Consider the following 18548-nt stretch of genomic DNA (forward strand, 5'->3'; position numbering starts at 1 on the left):
TCATTATCAGAATGCTGGCTACTCTTATCAGTCATCTCACAGGGCAAATTTATCTGGAGATTGTGCTCAGAGAAATTAAGCCGAATATTGTAATGAATTTTTAAAGTGATGACTCATGGTGTAGTTATAAGTTGACTGAATATTTGAAATATGCATAGTCAGGCTAATTGGTTAAATGAAACAGAAACAGGAGCAAATTATTTAGTGCTGCACAGGACTAGGATTTCAAAACATTTAATGCAAAATATTTGTGTAAAAAAAAAAAAATCATGCACTTACTTGACAGCATGTTTAAATCAAACCACCATTGACACATTTAATGAATTTTCAGTGCAGTGACTTTTAGCAATGATATGTTGAAGGATAAAATGGATAATTAAACTCTCTATGAGCTGCACAGTGTATGAGGAGTCATGCAGCACACTGTTAGATCTATACATCTTATTAGAAACGCCACAAAAATATCACAGATAAAATCATTTGCAATACATTTATATGTTTAAAAAATATACAGCAATTTTAACTGCCACGTCCACATCTACACAAGGCAAAAATCGAAAAAACAAAACAAAACCAAAGTGTTATAACAGGATGTAAGGGAAGTCCAAGCGACAAAACATCAAGGACGAGAAGACACTTTGAAGGGGAGTTCCTTCCTTTTCCTGTTTGCCGACTTTAGCTTCCTGTGTCTCTTCTGTTTGAACAGTCTGGCTGGTCAAGGTGATCCGTCGTCTTTTCCTTCAGTTTGATCAGCTTGTGCAAAATGCCAGTCAGCACTGCCTTCATCATCAGTTTGCTGGAGTACAGCGGATTCTATACAACATATGGCACTAAGTGTACTCTATATATCTATGTAATTAAATTGATTTCCCTTAATTTAGTTTTATGTCTACATTATAGAAATTATGTCAAAATGAGATCCAATTAGTTTAATCTAAAAGTGTGTATATTGAAAGATTTGCAAATATATACAAGCAGTTGCAGCCATGTGTATATGTGCAGCCGCATCGGAGTCCTTAATGCGTGTTAAATCTGCCTTGGCCTGTGAAGACAGTTATGACCAGATGGTTGTGAAAAATAAGCCCTATTTTAGCCTCTCAGCTTGTCACGTATCGCCCTCAGGGTTCCTGATCAAATAAATTAATATGGCAAAATCACACTTATCCACAGTGGCGTCCTGGCTGACTGCTGATATTATACCTCACAAATCTGGAAACACATGAATTTTGAGCTATTTTTGTGTGAATGACCCAAATTCACCTTATTCTTAGATGTTAGACGAGGGGAATACTGAGTACCCTTTACACCGCACCTATCACGGGGTTCTTCCGTCTCGGGTCGGGTTGTCTTTCGTCTCCGTAGCTGTAGCTCTCGGGGCTGGTGTAGCGCTCCCTGGCAACGGGGTACCTATCTGGGCTGGCCTCCTGGTAGCCGTCTGCTCGCCCTCCAACGGCTTCGTAGTAGTGCCGCCCTCTGCGGCCTGCAGAGGGCGAAGGGGGGATGTCCTGCCTTACCGGCTTGCGGTGCTGGTGTCCAGCGTGAGGAGATGACGGGGGGTAGCGTTGATTGCTGGGTGCCTGCTGGGACTGGGTGCCCGACTGGGGGGGTGGTACACGGCCCGGGTGGCTGGGAACGGGAGGGTCGTGGTAGGGGCCGGGGTAGGGGGCTGACTGTTTTGGCACGGGTCTTGAGTGGGTGGGGTAATCATATGGATCCCTCCTGAAAGAGCAAGGAAGTTGTGAGAAATTAGAAAATAGCAATTGTACATTTAACAAGTGTACCGGATATTAGCCTGGAGCAGGCCTGTCTGACAACCATTTGTAAAGTTACGCAGACACACACAGGATCACACATGTATATGTATGTTTGAGAGTATAGAGGAAGACAATATTTAATACCGGTTTAAACTGGTTTGGAGTAGAGGACGTGCCAGAGATTTGGCCCTCCCTTGCGGTAAGCCTCCTCCTGTTATTCAGTTTACGTGGTGAGGCTATGGCCTTGGCAGGATCGAGTTGTGGGGGGGACGTGGATGGAGAGATGCCAAGAGATAACAGCAAATGCCTCGGTAAGCATATATGAGGTCGTGTGTGTGTTTGGCTTGTGTGTGTGTGTGTGTGCAGGAATGTACGTGTGTGTGTGTGTGTGTGTGTGTGTGTGTGTGTGTGTGTGTGTGTGTGTGTGTGTGTGTCCCAGGGGTATGCAGTAACGAGGCAGCCAGCTGGAAGTCTCCGGTTCCCTCCCACTAGCTTTGGGTGATTAGGGGCTAAACCTCTGGGTAAGGCGACACGCGGGGCTCAGGGTGACGGAAGGAGAACGAGAGAGAGGGAGAGAGACTGAAAAAGAGGGGGCACCAGAGATAAAGTGAGAGAGGGGAAGAGATAGAGAGAGAGAGAGAGGGGAGAAAAGAAAAGGGAGGGCTGCTCACCTTTCACAGGCCCATTCAAATGTTTTCCATCTTATGTGCTCTTTCCAGTGCTGAGTGACACACAAGTCGAGCTAAAGCAAGTAAGCAAATCTAAAAGCCAGGTCTCCATCGGCCGAGCTGTAAAGGGAAACTCTCCTATTTTTATAAGTGGTGATCCGCAAGAGCCTAGTCAACATCATAAATGATAACTTTTGGCATTAAGTGTCTTCCCTCACATAAAACTAAGCACGCAAACTTTGTTTCTGTTTATCCCAAACAGACTTTATTGCCACCTTTAACATAAACCACATCACTACCCACTATCACCCTGGCCAGATGTTAAAAAGGCACTTTAAAAAAGAGAGTAAAACCACATATCTTTATACAACGTAACCCATATCATGCACAAGACGGCACAGTGCACGCCAGATAGTACAGAACACGGTGTACACTTGCAAGTAATGTTTACTCACAGTTCAGTAATCACATTACTCCTTTATCCCCAACCTCATATTCTGGGTGTTTTAAGGGTGCAAGCTGAGCTTCCTGATTATTTTTTAAATAGTCATCTGTCCATCGGTATTAGTCAGACTTTGAATTAAAGTGTTTTGAAAATCATGATGCTACATATGTAATGCAGCATCATGAGTTTTTTCTTTCATGAAGTCTTTATTGTCATGCACATGTGTACGGGTAAAAAGCTGAACAGAAACCTGGTTTCATGCATATATGAACGGCCATGAAATCAGCCTTCTGAAATCTAGCTTCGGAAGAAATCAGCATCGCGGTTATTTAAGTGTATGTAAATGCACAGCGCTATTGTCGGTTAGGACGTGGCCTCAACAGCAAATGCGTAGCTATATATAGTTCAAATCGCTATAATTTTATATCAATCGGCAGTAGAGAGCGGCAAAGACAGTCAGACATTTGCTTCCCAACCTTCAACAATGGCTCCCACTGTAGTTATTACACAGAAGCCTTGAGCTTACAACCTCTCCCTTGTTCTGCAATCATATCCGTGCGTCTCCTCTGTCCAGTCCCTTGAGTCAAGATCAGCACCTGTTGACTGGCCAATTAGAATGACTCACTCAGCGCAGATTAGGTCGCACACATCTTGGTTGTGTGCGCCTGTGCTTGCGCATAAGCAGACTTCCCTTGAGGATATTCATGGGCTGTGGTGATGTGGATTTCTATATATGTGTGTGTGTGTCTCCCGGATATCTGTGTGTAGAGTGGGTTTTCTGTGGAGTGGGAGGCCCGGCCACCCAAACAGAGTGGTGGGACAGGATACACAGGTGGTCCCAAGAATGAACAGCGCTGCCTTGTCAGTCAGCAGAGCAGGAAAGATGGAGTTGCACATGCGTACACACAGATAGATATACACACATGCATTGCCAAGGCTTGAGATAATGAAGAAAATGGGAGGAGGAAGCAGAAAAGACCAAAAATAAATAAATAAGAGGAATCTAAGTAAAAGAAAGAAAACAGAAAGAAAGTGATCGTATGAATGATTCATATGAAATTAAGACATCAGGACACAGAAGCAGATGTGGAGGGAGTCTGGCAAAAAACAATATATTTCTCCCTGTAAAGCTCAGCGAGTAGTGGAAAGAGCGAGAGAGAGGAAGAGGGACGAAGGTCAACCTCCTCATTAATCCAGATTAAATGGTGAAGGCCACCAGGGGAGGCAAAGAGAAGGAAAGAAAGAGGGATGGTGTGATACAGGGGCATCACACCATCCCTCCAGAGAAGGGGGAACACCTGGGTCCTCAGCCCTACTCAGGGCCACCCAAACAGGAACCTCCTCCGGCTTCCCCTTTCTTCTCTCATCATTCTCCTTATTTTCCCCCCTCTGCTATATGTTCAATTACCACATCTATTCTGCTTGAATATTCATCTTCCCCCTAATATCTGTTTATAACTTCTTTATGTAGTCTCTCATTTAAATTCCTCCTCCTCTTTCCTCCTTTCTCATCTACAGCATTATGTGAGCTTCCCCAAAGTAATAGACAAGGCAAAGCAGTAAAATAAGCAACAATAAATCCGCATCTGGAGTAGTTCTTCAATAATTGTAAGACTGATAGATGCAAATAGCAGAAAAGACAACATCCATTACAGTAAATTTGCTATACACTCATCTGTTTCAGTTAATTAATAATAGACAAACGTACCAGACTTAGTTTGAACAGCACCAGGCAACTGAAACCAACCTTAGATGCTTTTTCTTCAATTTCCTGGATCACTCAAGGTTAAACCAAGTGGGATAAATTCCTTTAGTGCCATGATACCGAGGTCTGGATGACCTTTGACCCTGCCGTGACATGGTGAAGCAGCATAGGTCTAGTAGCTGTGTATGGGTTGTGGGGTTGCCCCCTTTGTCTGCTCATATGGAGTATTTATGTTTCTTCAGGGAGGCGAGTGTCTGACAGTCCGAATGTGTTTGCAGGAAGAGAAGAAGGGAGTGAGTAAATGTGTTTTTTTGTTTCTTTTTTTTTGTTGGAAATTGATTTAACCTAATTTTCCACCGCATTTAAAATGAGTAATATGTAATACTGTAAAAATGTATAAAAGCAAACAAGTTCTGAGTTATTGGGGGTAATAGCATGACTGCCTGCAACTATATGCGACTATCCATTTGTGTTTGTGTTCAGCCAAGCAGCTGGGGGATTAGGGGGTCCATGGGCCTCAGTGACCCAAAAGGAGTTCCTCATCCCTAGGTCCCACAGCTGGCTTCAGTTTGGTTGAGAGATGGAGGGAAGTGAATGTGTTTAAGTTGTGTGTATTTCTGTGGACCTTTGCTAACCTAAAATTCCCTCAATCTGTGTCAAATATATATGAATTTTACATAAGTTACGATTTAATTTGGCAGAGCCGAGTAAAACATTTCCAGTATTTGAGTGCCTATGTGAGTTGAAGCGGAGCCAGAGAAGAGTGCATGGCTGTGTTTGTATATTGTAAGTGTCAGAATGAGATCTCTGTTTACTTGTTAACTTGCGTAACTTCATCAGCGAACTTGTGTGCGACGTACCATATGGATAATGGAAAGAGAGAAGGGACGAGCAACGGGAAATAAATACAAACACAGGAGAGGAAGACAAGGACTAAAAACAGACATTAAATTAAAGTAGACAGGAAGACAAAAATGGAGGACAAAGAATGGTGAGAATGCTGCGATGGAGTTTTTCAAATCATTACCTGAGATGTAAAAGATCATGCGGTGTACTAGTTTACCTGTCTGCCACTAAAAGCACAGCATTTGAGATACAGTTTCCCAAGACCAGGGTGGAAATTTCCTCCAGAGTTGTTACTTTTGACTTACAAAAAACATGCCAAACATGGCAGATTCCTGCTGGATTAAAATGTTGGTTGCTGTTGGTAATGACAATTAAAAGGAGCTGCGCCAGTACCGCTAATCTAGCTTGAAAAGAGCTTATGAAAAACAAGAGACGTACAGACAGTAGGTATGTTTTCATCCAGCTGTCAACCGAGTCTAATGCACACTTTTGAAATGTCAAAATAAAAAAATAAAAAAATGCAATTTAGATGTTTCCAAGAGCAATGTTGAATAAATGAGTGTGAAAAAAAGAAAAAGGAAGGACTTTAAAGAACAAATTAGCACTTGGTAGGTTGTTCTTTCCTCTTTGTTATTATTTTATGTCCTGGTGATATTGTAATAGAGATATTATTAATAAAGCTACAATTTGAAGACACAGACATGGGAATGTCAGTAGGTATGACATTACTGGGAAGAGATAATTTACAGATAACATTTCACTAAATGGGAAGCCAGGTTGGTGCGGTTCGCAAAGAACTTGCACCATTTGTCTACATTATTATTCACCAGTAAATGCATATCATGTAATTTCTTTACATGTATTTTTCAATTTGATCAAGTGTATAAAACATGTTTGGGACACAGAGGAAATTTTATCTAGTTTTCCTGTTTCCACCTGAGCTTTAAATTTGATGCATTCAAGAAGTGCAAAAAATTTGAACAGAAACAGTATAAAAAAATAAAAATAAAAAAAGAGAGAGGGGCAGAGAGAAGCAAAAAGACGACCCATGTTTAGCAGGAAACAGCCAGTGAAACAGATGCAGACACCGGTCTGTCCCTCTGAGGTCTATATGGAGCAGCAGTGCAGGGTGTGATGTGAACCACAGGGACCAACCAGATTGGAAAGCTGTAATGACACGCTTTGTAATACATCTGACTCACACTTCGAGAACATCAGCACCATATACCACACTCCCAACCAAACCTCTGAAAGCATGTGAATGTGTGTGTGTGTGTGTTGAGTGCAAAGAACAGACTGAATATTACATCCATATTTGTATGCATGTGAGTGTGTGTTGGGAGTGTATATGATTACACACTTAGCAGTGAAAGAAAAATGTGTGTGTCCATCTGGGACTGTGGTGTGTGTTGCCGTTTAGGCTTGGCTTCCCCCTTATAACTGCGAAGAATTTGGGTGTCTGGTGATAGCATGGGAGATGGGGGGTGGGGGGTTATGCTGCACCTGCCCCTAGGAAGCGGAAGGAGGAAATTAGTAACCCCCCCCCCCATAAGTGCTTTTCACTAAACAGCTGGAAAACAACCATGCACAAGCGCACACACACACACACACACACACATTCTGGAAAACAAAATGTGATTCAACTTGGAAAAACAGCTTGTGTTAGCTGTCACATTTGTATTATTCACAGATTTAACATTCAGACCATAGATATAAAAAAGGTCGATTAAACAGTTATGAATTTCCCAATATTTTACGTCAAGCAAGTGTAATCTAAAGAAAAATAGGCCTGACGCCAGAGTACAGTAGTTGGAAATGTAGAAGGCCACACCTCGTGCACCAGGAAAGCTTTGCATAAACTTTACAAGTCCCCCTAGTTAGCATTTGTAATCAGTATCTGTATCAGCAACACACAACAGGGTTATGGGCAGACATAAGGTCATTTTTAAGTGTTTATTAATTTACAGTTTTTATAGTTTTTAACAAATACATTAATAAACACATATCAGCTTGTAACTACATTATAGTGTGTTATAAATCGTTATGTAATGTTTATATACTGATAATAAATGCTAATTAGGGTTTAATAGGATTTAAAGTAAAGTGTTACTACTGAATGAGTAATATTTACTATATGTTTAGCAGAACGTCATGGACTGTGCGTGTTTTTGCTATGCCATCTCCTTCTATGTACTTTCCAGTGTTAATTTTTTAATTATTTAATGAGGGGGAAAAAATAAACAATGAAATGAAATGAAACAGTAATCTGGAGCTTTGGAGACACCCAATTGTAATCTGCTGTTAATATTATTCTTTACTTAATAAAACCTAACTGCTCTGCTTTCTGTTTAAAGTTTAAGGATGTATGTTTGTCTTCTTCTGTTCTCACACATGCATAAAACATGTGTGCAAATGCTCAGACATTTAGCTGCACTCACCTAAATGACATTAGCACATTCAATTTATTAATGTTCTGATTGCAAAGATGAAGAGAACATACAGATGCAAATGTAAGCGCATCTGCTAGTTTTGCGCTCACCTGTTAGCCCACTGATGGCGAACAGACACGCACTGCATGCAAAATACATTAATTGCTCGGCAAAAAAACAGCTGCTGCACCTCAGTGCCAAAAACTCCCACGCACACGGACATTCATATGCGTGTTTGCACATTCTTTTCTGGGTAAAATGTTTAATGTGTTATAATTTGCAGAGGTACCAGTAGTGCTACAAAAATTGCAAAAATGTTTTCATTTACCTCATTCAATCTGTGGTTTAAAGTAGTGATATCAATGACTGTATTGATGGTTTCGAGATAAGTTGTAGCCAGTTGTTTATTTAAAATGTGTAATATTGTATATTTAGCAAGTTGACATATTCACTAGTGTATCATGCATTCCCCTAATTCCCCAAATTTATCCATGTCCAAACTTTGTGTGCGCAAGCGCGCGCACACACACACACACACACACACACACACACACACACACACACACACACACACACACACACACACACACACACACACACACACACACACACACACACACACACACACACACACACACACACACACAAGCTGTTCACACACAAAAAGTCATAGCGCTAATGGCACTGTGCTAGCTGAGTGCTACAGACACAGAGCAGGCCTGGCTGGCTCCACGGCAGAGAAAACCATTAGCCACTCTGGCCCTGGCCATCGAGGCAGCTCTGCTAATCAAACCAGCCTATGTCAACAACAGCAGTGGAAATTGGCTCTCACCTAAGACGCACGTGCCTCATCTAAATGGGCCTGTGTTTACACTCTCTGCTACTATATACTGAGCAGTGACAGGGAATGTGTACAGTATCAGTGGCAGGTAGCAGGGGGTCCGACTGCAACGTGGGAGCTTTGAGTTAGAAATGAGAAGGTGAGGAGAGGTGGGAGGCACCACGGCAAACAGCCTGTATGTAAACTAAGAATAGGAACTCTCTCATAAAGCTCAGAGGAACATTTAATGACTCATTCATCATTTTAGTGATATCATGCTTAAGACAACTACAAATTGCCATTTATTCAAATATTCAACTACATTGTTTTTCATTTTGAATGAAAAGTGATTTGAACAAAATTTAAGGCATTTAGTTTCTGCTCATTTCAAAGTGACCTGCAATTACTACAACAGTATAAAAAGTTCCTTTTGTGGGCCACCAAAAGTACATGCAGCTATTAGTAAGGAGGTCCAAGGTTTTGTCAAAAATGTACCTCTTGGACAGTACACCCAGGGGAAGAGTGATCATGTAGTAAAGACGTGCTGGGGAAAACCAGCAAAGAACATTTAATGACAAAAACAGATGTGATATCCTTTTTCAATAAAACCAGAAACTTTTAGGCTCTCTACAACTCATTTTCAGTTACACAGATTATTCGCGGTTCAAGCTAAATTCACTGTATGCCTGTTCTATTCTATTCTGGGCAAAGAAAAGGACATTTGAATTCATGGTTACTCCTGCCGTCTCCTCCGCAGAGCTGACCGTCCCCCTGTATTTGTGGACGGAATGTCATGCAGACTTGTACATGACAGTCTTTGTATTTCTCACTGAGCTCACAGGGAGCGCTGCGGCTTCAAAGTGTATATCTTTTGGTTTATTTATAAAGCGATGATTTATTTTTCCCATATACAACCCTGAGGGAGTGTGGGAGAGATGGGGATGGAGAGGAAGGGGAAGACAGAGTTCGAGACAAGATACAAAGAGACGTGAGAGAGAGATAAACAGAAGCGACAGAAAAATGCAGACAAAAGGATTGACGGAATCAGGCAAAATGCAGAAAACAAAAAAAAGAGCAGTTATTGTAAACAGGTAGAGCCACTGGTGTCTCAGCTGTGCATGTGACAGAGCTGGCTAAAGCCCTTTCATTTCCTACTGCTGATTCCATTACATTCTCCAGTGTCTGAGCACAAACACCGTTTGCTGGACAAACATTGCTGCCTCTGCACACCAATGGGGCCTGTTCCTTCATAAAGGACCCACAAATAAGAAAAGGGTCACAACACCTCTCTGGAAATCAAACAAAATAATCCGCACATTGCTTCAGATGCTCTTGGGCTACCTATTTAACAATAAAAGAGGGGGTCACATAACCTTTTAAACCAATCACGTAGGGTCCTGGAAAGACATCAGCAGCTGTTATGGGGCAAATGCTGAAAAACTATGAAAAAAGACAGGCAGTGAGCTTTCCTGGACCAACGAAATTAAATGAGTTACAGCCACAATAACTCTAACTGAATTGGGTGAGTTTAAAGTGAGTTATTCGATTGGTGGATAGCAGTGGGTGGGGAAACTGTTGATTTCTTATGAACCTGTGAGAACCAGGATCTGGTTTTAATAAAGATGGGGCGAATGCAGCGAAAATATGATTTCTCAACTGACCTTGAAAAAGGCATCCAAATTCGTTGAGAGCGACAAACTACAGGCCTTAAGAAGTTTACTGTGCTACAATGATAAAGGGACTTTGTAATAAATATGGCCGTCCAACCGTGTGAGGTAGGAGTGAAATTTTGGGAGCTTATTTCCTGTTGACAAAATCAGACAGTGAAGCAGAAAACAATGAGTAAATATGAGAATTTTAGAATGGGTTTCATTTTTTACATTCCTCTCATCTTTCTTTATTTAGTCATCCTATTCTACTCAACAGATTGCTTTCACTCAGAGGGGGGCAGAGTCATTTATTGTTTCTACTTTGCTAGGTGTGTCCAGTCTAGATGTGGCTCATTAGGGCCTGGGCAGACACAACCAGGGTTAAAAGTTTCATGTACTGAGACATGGTGGAGAAAACCAAGTGGCTGTAAGTGTGTGTTAGTGTGGGCACTTTTCAGGAGGGTCAGATGAGAGGCCTTGAGGGACACTTTCCCACAAACCAGAGGATACTGAACATGCTGAGGACAATCAAGGAGTTGCCCTCTGTTTTTTTAAGGAGAGCGCTTGATGGGAGCACAAAGTCACTCCTCTAACGACAAGCCTGAGAGGCTCCTTAGAATGAGTCCAAACCTTTGGACCATGTGACCATAAGCTGACGGCAAATCCCTTTGGATCCACCTAGATATTAGGCATACTGAGAGACTCATGACACGCGGCAAACCAGTGAGATCGTACCCAGCCGAGTTAGTCTGAATATAATGTGGACCCATGTCCCATGTCAAGTCTCGGTTGTCAGTGGGTCATTTCTATTGTCCAGATGTGACAGGAGCTTCATGAGGCCAGTATTGTCCCTCGGTGGAGCCCTGTGCTCGCTGACTCACTGGCCATCGGCTGCACATTAATCAGCCAATTATCAGCCCTGGTCAGCAACGTTGCCGCTCCAACCTGGCCCCCTAATCCAATCACTTTGGGGGAGTGGGTCACGGGGTGCTCTGATTGGATAACCTGAGGCTGGGTCGCCGTGCCCATGACCTTCTGCTTTGAATTGGTAATGATGTTAATATTCTCCATATGGCTGTGTGTGTGTGTGTGTGTGTGTGTGTGTGTGTGTGTGTGTGTGTGTGCACATTTGTGGGTGTCCCCAAGCACAGAGCCTGTCTGGAGGCTGAGGTTCACCCCAGCATTAATGGCCGATGGAGGGGGAGGTAAGAGCCAAAGTAGCACTATCACCCTCCCTGGGGCAAACCTCTCGACGCTGCCACTTCTAGCCCTCTTTCCAAATCCCCTTTCCCAGATTTCAGCCTCTCTTATTGGCTGCCGTGCAGTTGCTACTTGTGTTAAGTCCCAAGCTTTTTTTTCCATTAGCCCACGCTACTTTGGCATCCACTCCTTCAGGTCCAAAGAAACTCTTGATTTGAGATCTGGGAATAGCCTGACAGATCTTCATATAATGAAAATTAATGGAAAAGAAATGTTTTCCAATACAATGAAGAAAGTAAGTGGGGAACAGGACAAACTCTGACTTGCTGGTCAGTTCAGTTTCCCCACAGCCTTTGACTCGAAAAACTGTTACTTTGACTTGAAAAAAGAAATATACTGTATTCCTTAAAGCTTCCAAGTCACTTGAACTTATAGGAGGAAAAAAAAAATCTTGAAAAACAACTTTAATAGACCATGTTTTTCATTAGGAAAGCTACTTTGTCTTTTAGCAACACAACACTTAAAGTGAAATATTTAAATGTTTGTCTGAACGCCTTGTCTCTACCTCGATTTTATTCCCATCTTTCTCTCTCAGTCTCACCTCTCCTTTTCCCTTTCTCCATATACTCCACTCTGTGAGGTGCTTTGCTGCATCTCCTGTCCTATCCACACACACACACACACACACACACACACACACACACACACACACACACACACACACACACACACACACACACACACACACACACACACACACACACACACACACTCACCTCCTTCACTCCCACCCCTCCAGCTGCAGCCCCAGCCGGCTCCACACAAAGGCAGGCCAAATGTATGCTAATGAGAGCCAGGCCAATGGTGGAGCCACACTCATTTTGAGAGGAAATGGCTTTCAATAATGGCGGCCCCCGGGGGGATTTTGCACAAAGTTCAGCTCCACTTTGAAAAATGCATTCAATTCACTGGTGTTTCTGCTCTCTTTTTCTCCTGTTTTTCCTTGCTCAATGGGGGAAAAAAAAAAAAAAAAACATCCCCGGAATATAATTGCATGCCCTCCTCCTCTCGCCTCTGTATTTATGCTAAGGTGAGTCAGAGGAGTTTTGGGGACTGAGAAGTCATGATTTATCTTTACAGAAACATCAGAAACAAAAACACAAACATGTGAGTTGTAGTGTTCACACTCTCTCTGGCACTTTTCTTCTGCCTTTTGTTGCTCTTGCTTTTGCTCTTCTGCTGAGGCAAATGTTTCCAGAAGCATGTTAACTGTACCATATGCATTTCAAACAGATGATATCCTATGGGTCTTGGGCCTAAAAATACTTCAAAGAGGAGATGAACAACAGTTAAATAACAATGAGGATATTTCCTGAGGTAACGAACATTAGTTGAACCTGACTTGTCATCTTCACGCCCAATCATATAAGATAGAGAACATGTTGGCTGCAACTTGTATTGTTGTATGTTGTTTTACATAAATCGAAAACATTTAAGCATCATTATATATGTATATATTATAGTACAGTATTTCAGCCAAAACCTGCTGATTCTTGTGTTAATAAAAGCCTCTTAAAGCCCTTTAATATACTGGAATACACAGAAGGGCTGCACTAATGATGATTTTGATTATCAGTTGATCCGTTGATTATTTTTCTTATTAATCCTTTTGTCTATAAAATGTCAGAAAACAGAGAAAAATGCATATATCATAATTTCCCAGAGCTCAAGGTGATGTCTTCAAATTAAAAAAAAAAAAAAAAGATTACATTTCTTGTTTTGTCTGACCAACAATGTAAAATCCGAAGAGATTCACTTTATAATAATATTAAGCAGCAATACTCACATTTAAGAGGTTAAAACAGATTTTTTTCTTAAAAAATGATTAAAACGATTAATGGGTTATTACAATCATTGTTGACAAATCATTTTAGCGATAAAATGCTGAATGCAATGTTCATTACTGCCTGTCTGAAGGGCTGGGAAGGTTTTCAATTTTCCAGACTTGCTTCAATTTCATTACAGAGAAAGTTTGAATGAGTACATGGAAATACTTCTTTTTTTCTGTTACTGTACTGTACACAAGTATAGTTTGGACTGAGCCATCAATGGTCATCCAAGTCCCCCTCGGCCTGTCTGTCTCCAGTTACAGCTGACTAATCTCTCTGTCCCTCTGCTGCTTGGTTATGTCCCTCCTCCTCTCTTCTTCTCTCTCCCAGATTCTCAGAATGTCTTGTCCCCCTCTGAGCCAGAGCTGATGTCTGCGCTCCCTGGTGCCTGTCATATCAGGAGGGGCAATAACCCGTGAAATGACTGTTCTCTTTTTTGACTCTCCTCCTCTCCATCCCGGTGTCCCCTCTTTTCCTCATTCTCCTCCACTCACTTTACTCGCACCGCACCACTCCACGCTCCACTTAGCTGTTGGGGCCCCAACATCAAAAAAATGGCATTTGCTCAGCATGTGCATACACACACTCACACGCACAAATACTATATTCTTGTTAGATTCATGTATGTGTGCTGTAGCACTGCCGGGAAAGACTTATATGAAGAACAGAGGAGGTATAAGTGTATGTACATATGCACCTACTTTGGCAAGAGAACATTTAAACAAACAAAAGAAACGTGTTGTTCCATTAAACCCACACTAGAGGTTATGCATCCTTCATGACAGCAAACCATTCTCTGTGTGTGCATGTGCATGTGTGTGTGTGTGTGTGTGTGAGATCCTCCTGCCTGTGCCCTGCTCTCCGGAGAGCTGATCACTCCTGTTCCTGGGATGAGTAGACACTCCCAAGGCAAACACTCCAGATTTAATTATAAGCTCCAAAGAGGATTAGTCTGTGCCGTGTGTGTATGTGCTTGTGAGAGTGGGGCCGGCACAAAGAGAGGGAGTGGCAAGAAGTTATCCCTTCACTTATTGCACTGAAGAATAAAACACATGCATGCCCGTACACACACAGCGGTCTCACCTGGCATGTGTGGGGTACTGTCGGTCAGTCTCTTTGTAGCGGTGTGCAGGTTGAGATTCAGCTGCTCTTGGTGCCATCTGTGATAAGACAAAGCACAAGGAATGTAAGTATGTAGACTTAAAAAGTCCGAAGTTCAGTCACTTAACAGTAAAAACACCATTGATCAAGGCACTGACTTCTGGGATTTGATTTTAAAAAAAGTTAAACAAGCTCTTATTCAAGCAGCTAAACCTTATGGTGGAGACCACACATGTCCTCTGGCTATAATTAACCTCAGTAATATTTCAGTTTTTAAATCCTACATAAAGTATTTAAAACCTTTACGTGTTCCTGTGCAGCCTTGTGGTTTCAGTAGAAACAAAAAAACAAGACAGGGAGAAGTTATGGAGTGCCCGACATGTGGTAAACACATGCAACCACAAGCGCTTTCCCCCTTCCGATAAAAGCTTGTGCGTATAGTTAGAGCAAACACATTGGTCATATGCAAAAAAAAAATTGCATTTAGAGTGGGTTTGGGGCAGAGGGTTGAGCTGTCTGTCATCCACACAGACCGGTAAGTGATCGACTAAAACCAAGTCAATGCTGGGCTGGATCAATCTGGAAATGCTATTTACGTACGAAAATGGTAGCAGTTTAACACCTCGTACTCTCTCTGTAATTACAGATGGATGACAAATTAAAGGAAAGTTAATGATCGGAAAGTAAAGAAAACACAATGAAGACAAAATGATGTGAAGCATATGCAATTATAACTTAGAGGATTTTGGAAATACATAATAGCGCTCAGTACCACCTTCGTCATCATCAAATCACCAAATAAGGGAATATCTCTTGGAAGAACGGTTTTTATCCTTCCAGTGAATTCCCAGACGTATGGGATCTATGTGAAGCTGCACTGAGGTTGCTCTGGCGGCTCGTGGTGATCCAATACCTTCTTAAGACTAAATTTGACACCCATCTGTGAGTATGGTCTTCTTAATGGCATCAAGCTTCCAGTTCCATCGTCAAACAACTGCATGAACATAAAACAGGGATCTATTACTGCTCATTGATAATGATACCCATTAACCAATTCTAACTGCCACAGGTGGAATAACGTTTTATGCTCCAAAGTTATCAGATAAGATAAAAATAAATACAAATCAATGACAACACCTGTATTGTGTAAAACATTTCTGCTGTATGTGTAGACATATGCCTTTTTTTTTTGGAAAAGCTGCATTTTATCAGTGTTTTCAGATCTATCCACTTTTCGAAAAGCATAGTGTTTTTTGGTGTACAAAACATTGGCTTAATATGGATTGAAGGCCAAGTTCTAGAGAAAAAGATGTGGCTTTAAATTCAGTGGAGATAGCGTGGGTATGGTCCAAGGTTCACACAATACAAAAGGGGTTTAAACAAGGCGTCCCTGAAGGTAGAAGAGGAGAGACGCCGGGGTAGACAGAGGGAGAGAGCATACAGTTTCAATTATCTGTAATCTACGTTCTGGGCTCTGAGTTTTCACATACAAACACAGGCTGTTTACTCAATGGACATTTCATCGGTCAAACAAACAATAAACCACCGTAGAGTAACATGCACACAACAAAACGTTGGTCAAATACACACCAGCGGCTGACTGACATGCACAGGTGTACATTTACAAGCAATCACAGGTTGGACAGAAACACACATGGAAATCTAAAGAGGCAAACAGTCATGCGTTTGATCCAGGCTATCAAAGTGATACAACCCCGCAAACACCCACATACACACATTTATTATCACAAGCACACATATTATAAAGAGTCTAAATGACTCCATGCAGGACCAGTCAATTGCTCTGCTTTGCATATACGTATGAGTTCAAACTCACCCTGCATGTCAGTGTAGCAGCGGCACATTACCTGATATCATTAGCATGTCTCTGTAATATATGTAGCTCTAATGTATCTGAATGGGAGCCAGGAAGTGAAAGCACATCAGAGCCATGACTGGGGCAAGGCTGCTGCTCTAGTCACTAAAGTGGCTTTGTGCCTGTGTGTGTGTGTGTGTATGTTAATATAATGGTAGTTGGGGAGGGCATGTGTGTCTTTGTGTGCAAGTCTAATATGATGTCGGGAAGTGAATGCTCCATCTTTGGATGGGAGCGTGTGTGTGTGTAGCGTAGGGGACATTATGCAAAGAGACGCATAATGTGAGGTTAAGGGGGCATTTGTCTTAGCAAGAAGCAAGGACTCAGCTGGAAAACCTGCGTGTGTGTGTTTGTGTCTGTGTGTGTGTGTTTGTTGAACAAGGCACAATACATCTTTTGAGTATGAAGTGGGGGAGAAAAAAAAGAGGAGAGAGGAAAAGAATGATGAGGACAGGAGGAAATTTGTGTTTGGATAAAATGAGTGAAATTTTTTGTCCAATGATTGTATTAACATAATAGCCTGCAGCCATAGGTCTGGATGATCCTTTTATTAACTCACGCACACATAGATTAAGGATGTCTGTCATATCGATGCTTTTCAGGCAGAAGCCCATTTCCCCAAATTAGAGAGCCAGCTTTAGTGCCAGATGATATGCCTTGAAATGCTGTGCGCACACACACACACACACACACACACACACACACACACACACACACACACACACACACACACACACACACACACACACACACACACACACAAGTAAACAAACACTCAGTACAAGTCTCACTCTCACCATGGCAACTGGTAAAACTGCAATATGAAATTCATCCAGGTTGGAGTGAGAATGCAGCAGTCAGACTTTAGAGGAGGCGGTCAGTGAGCATAGAGCCTCGTCTTCACAGCTTCAGAGATGAAGAGCAAAGACACACACACTTTGCTATTCCGCACACAAGAACGAAAGTTCAAGTACTTATCCCAAACCTGGTGACGTCATATAGTACTGTGTATATCTTCGGTAAGAGTGTTTGTGCTGCGTGTGTTTTTGTGTGTGTGCGCGTGGTTATGAGTAGAAAAAAACTGATGTGTTGTGCAGACGGATTCTCTCTGGACTCCAGGCCGGACCACATTACATACGTACACACCCACACACGATGGGGAATTTCCTATTTCTCATGACTGTCAGGTGGTAAAACTCTAAAACTAAAAGAACTGTAAAACTCGGAGCTTACTGCGGTTGTGTGCATGTGCATGGATTTGTGTGTAATTTAAACCCAAAACTTTCAATCAGCAGATATTCAGACTGCTTTTTATACTTTCTCGCCAGGGAAAGCAAATGAGCTTCAACATATCAGAACAATCTTTCTTATAAAGTTTATAATTTTGTAGAGTCATTGCGTTTGCTGCAATTCAGCAGCTGACAAACGCTCTGACAGAATGGTTGGCATGTGTGTGAGTGCGAATGAGCCGAAAGTCACTTTTCCATTTTTCCAAATTAGAAAGCTATGCCTTGACAGTGCCAGACGATAAGCATTCGAACACAACACTCATACACACACACACACCAATCAACTCTTGTAGCACAGCTGTCGCATTCATCACAAAGTATTGCCGGAGCTCAGGAAATGAAATTTCTTGGAGCATTTTTGGCTTTGCTGTAAATTTGCGATGTTCATATATACAATAAGCCTCAAATGAGAGTCCAAGTGCTTTGACAAAATGCCTGAGCAATGCTTTTGTCCTGTGACTGAGATGCTCAGATTCGCCTTTTCCAAACCGCTTTCAAATGGCATAATTAGCCTCCATCTATTCCCCCTTGCATCCATCCATCCTTTTCTTCTTCCTTCTATCCATCCTGGCTGCTAATTAAGCATGTGTCTTAGTGTGGAGCCTCTGCCTGGCACCCCATGCGTACCTCCTGTTGGCAACCTCACCCCCACACCCTGGCGGGTGGAACCCACCCGTTAGCCATCCTCCACCCTCCCTAAAAAAATCACTGTGATGAGATTTTGCTAACTCCCCCCATGGGAGGAGAGGGAACAGATAAGACAGGGAGGGAGAGAACTGAGCTGAGAGGGAAGGGATACCTGACAGAAATGTTGGTAAAGATGTGGTGTGTGCGTAGGGGGATGCAAAACAAACCATAGCAGGAACTTGTGAGCAAC

At 42.2% G+C, this 18548-nt stretch overlaps 1 protein-coding gene across 3 annotated transcripts in view; it reads right to left on the reverse strand.

The window, feature by feature from the left end:
- Nucleotides 1-283: 283 nt before the first annotated feature.
- Nucleotides 284-18548, reverse strand: part of pard3ba (par-3 family cell polarity regulator beta a) — a 154107-nt gene continuing 135842 nt past the window's right edge. For 2 of the 3 annotated variants that reach the window (XM_040142248.1, XM_040142247.1), the window contains exons 23-24: nt 14489-14565; nt 284-1719 (exon numbers count right to left, since the gene is read on the reverse strand). In XM_040142248.1, coding sequence (XP_039998182.1) covers nt 1302-1719; nt 14489-14565 — 495 coding nt within the window. In that variant the 3' untranslated portion in view covers nt 284-1301. Of the gene's footprint in view, nt 1720-13332; nt 13935-14488; nt 14566-18548 lie in introns of those variants that run through there. The other variant, XM_040142249.1, reaches the window with a different exon arrangement.

The sequence above is a fragment of the Xiphias gladius genome, chromosome 13 (genome assembly GCF_016859285.1).
Source record: "Xiphias gladius isolate SHS-SW01 ecotype Sanya breed wild chromosome 13, ASM1685928v1, whole genome shotgun sequence".
NCBI classification, from domain to species: domain Eukaryota; kingdom Metazoa; phylum Chordata; class Actinopteri; order Istiophoriformes; family Xiphiidae; genus Xiphias; species Xiphias gladius.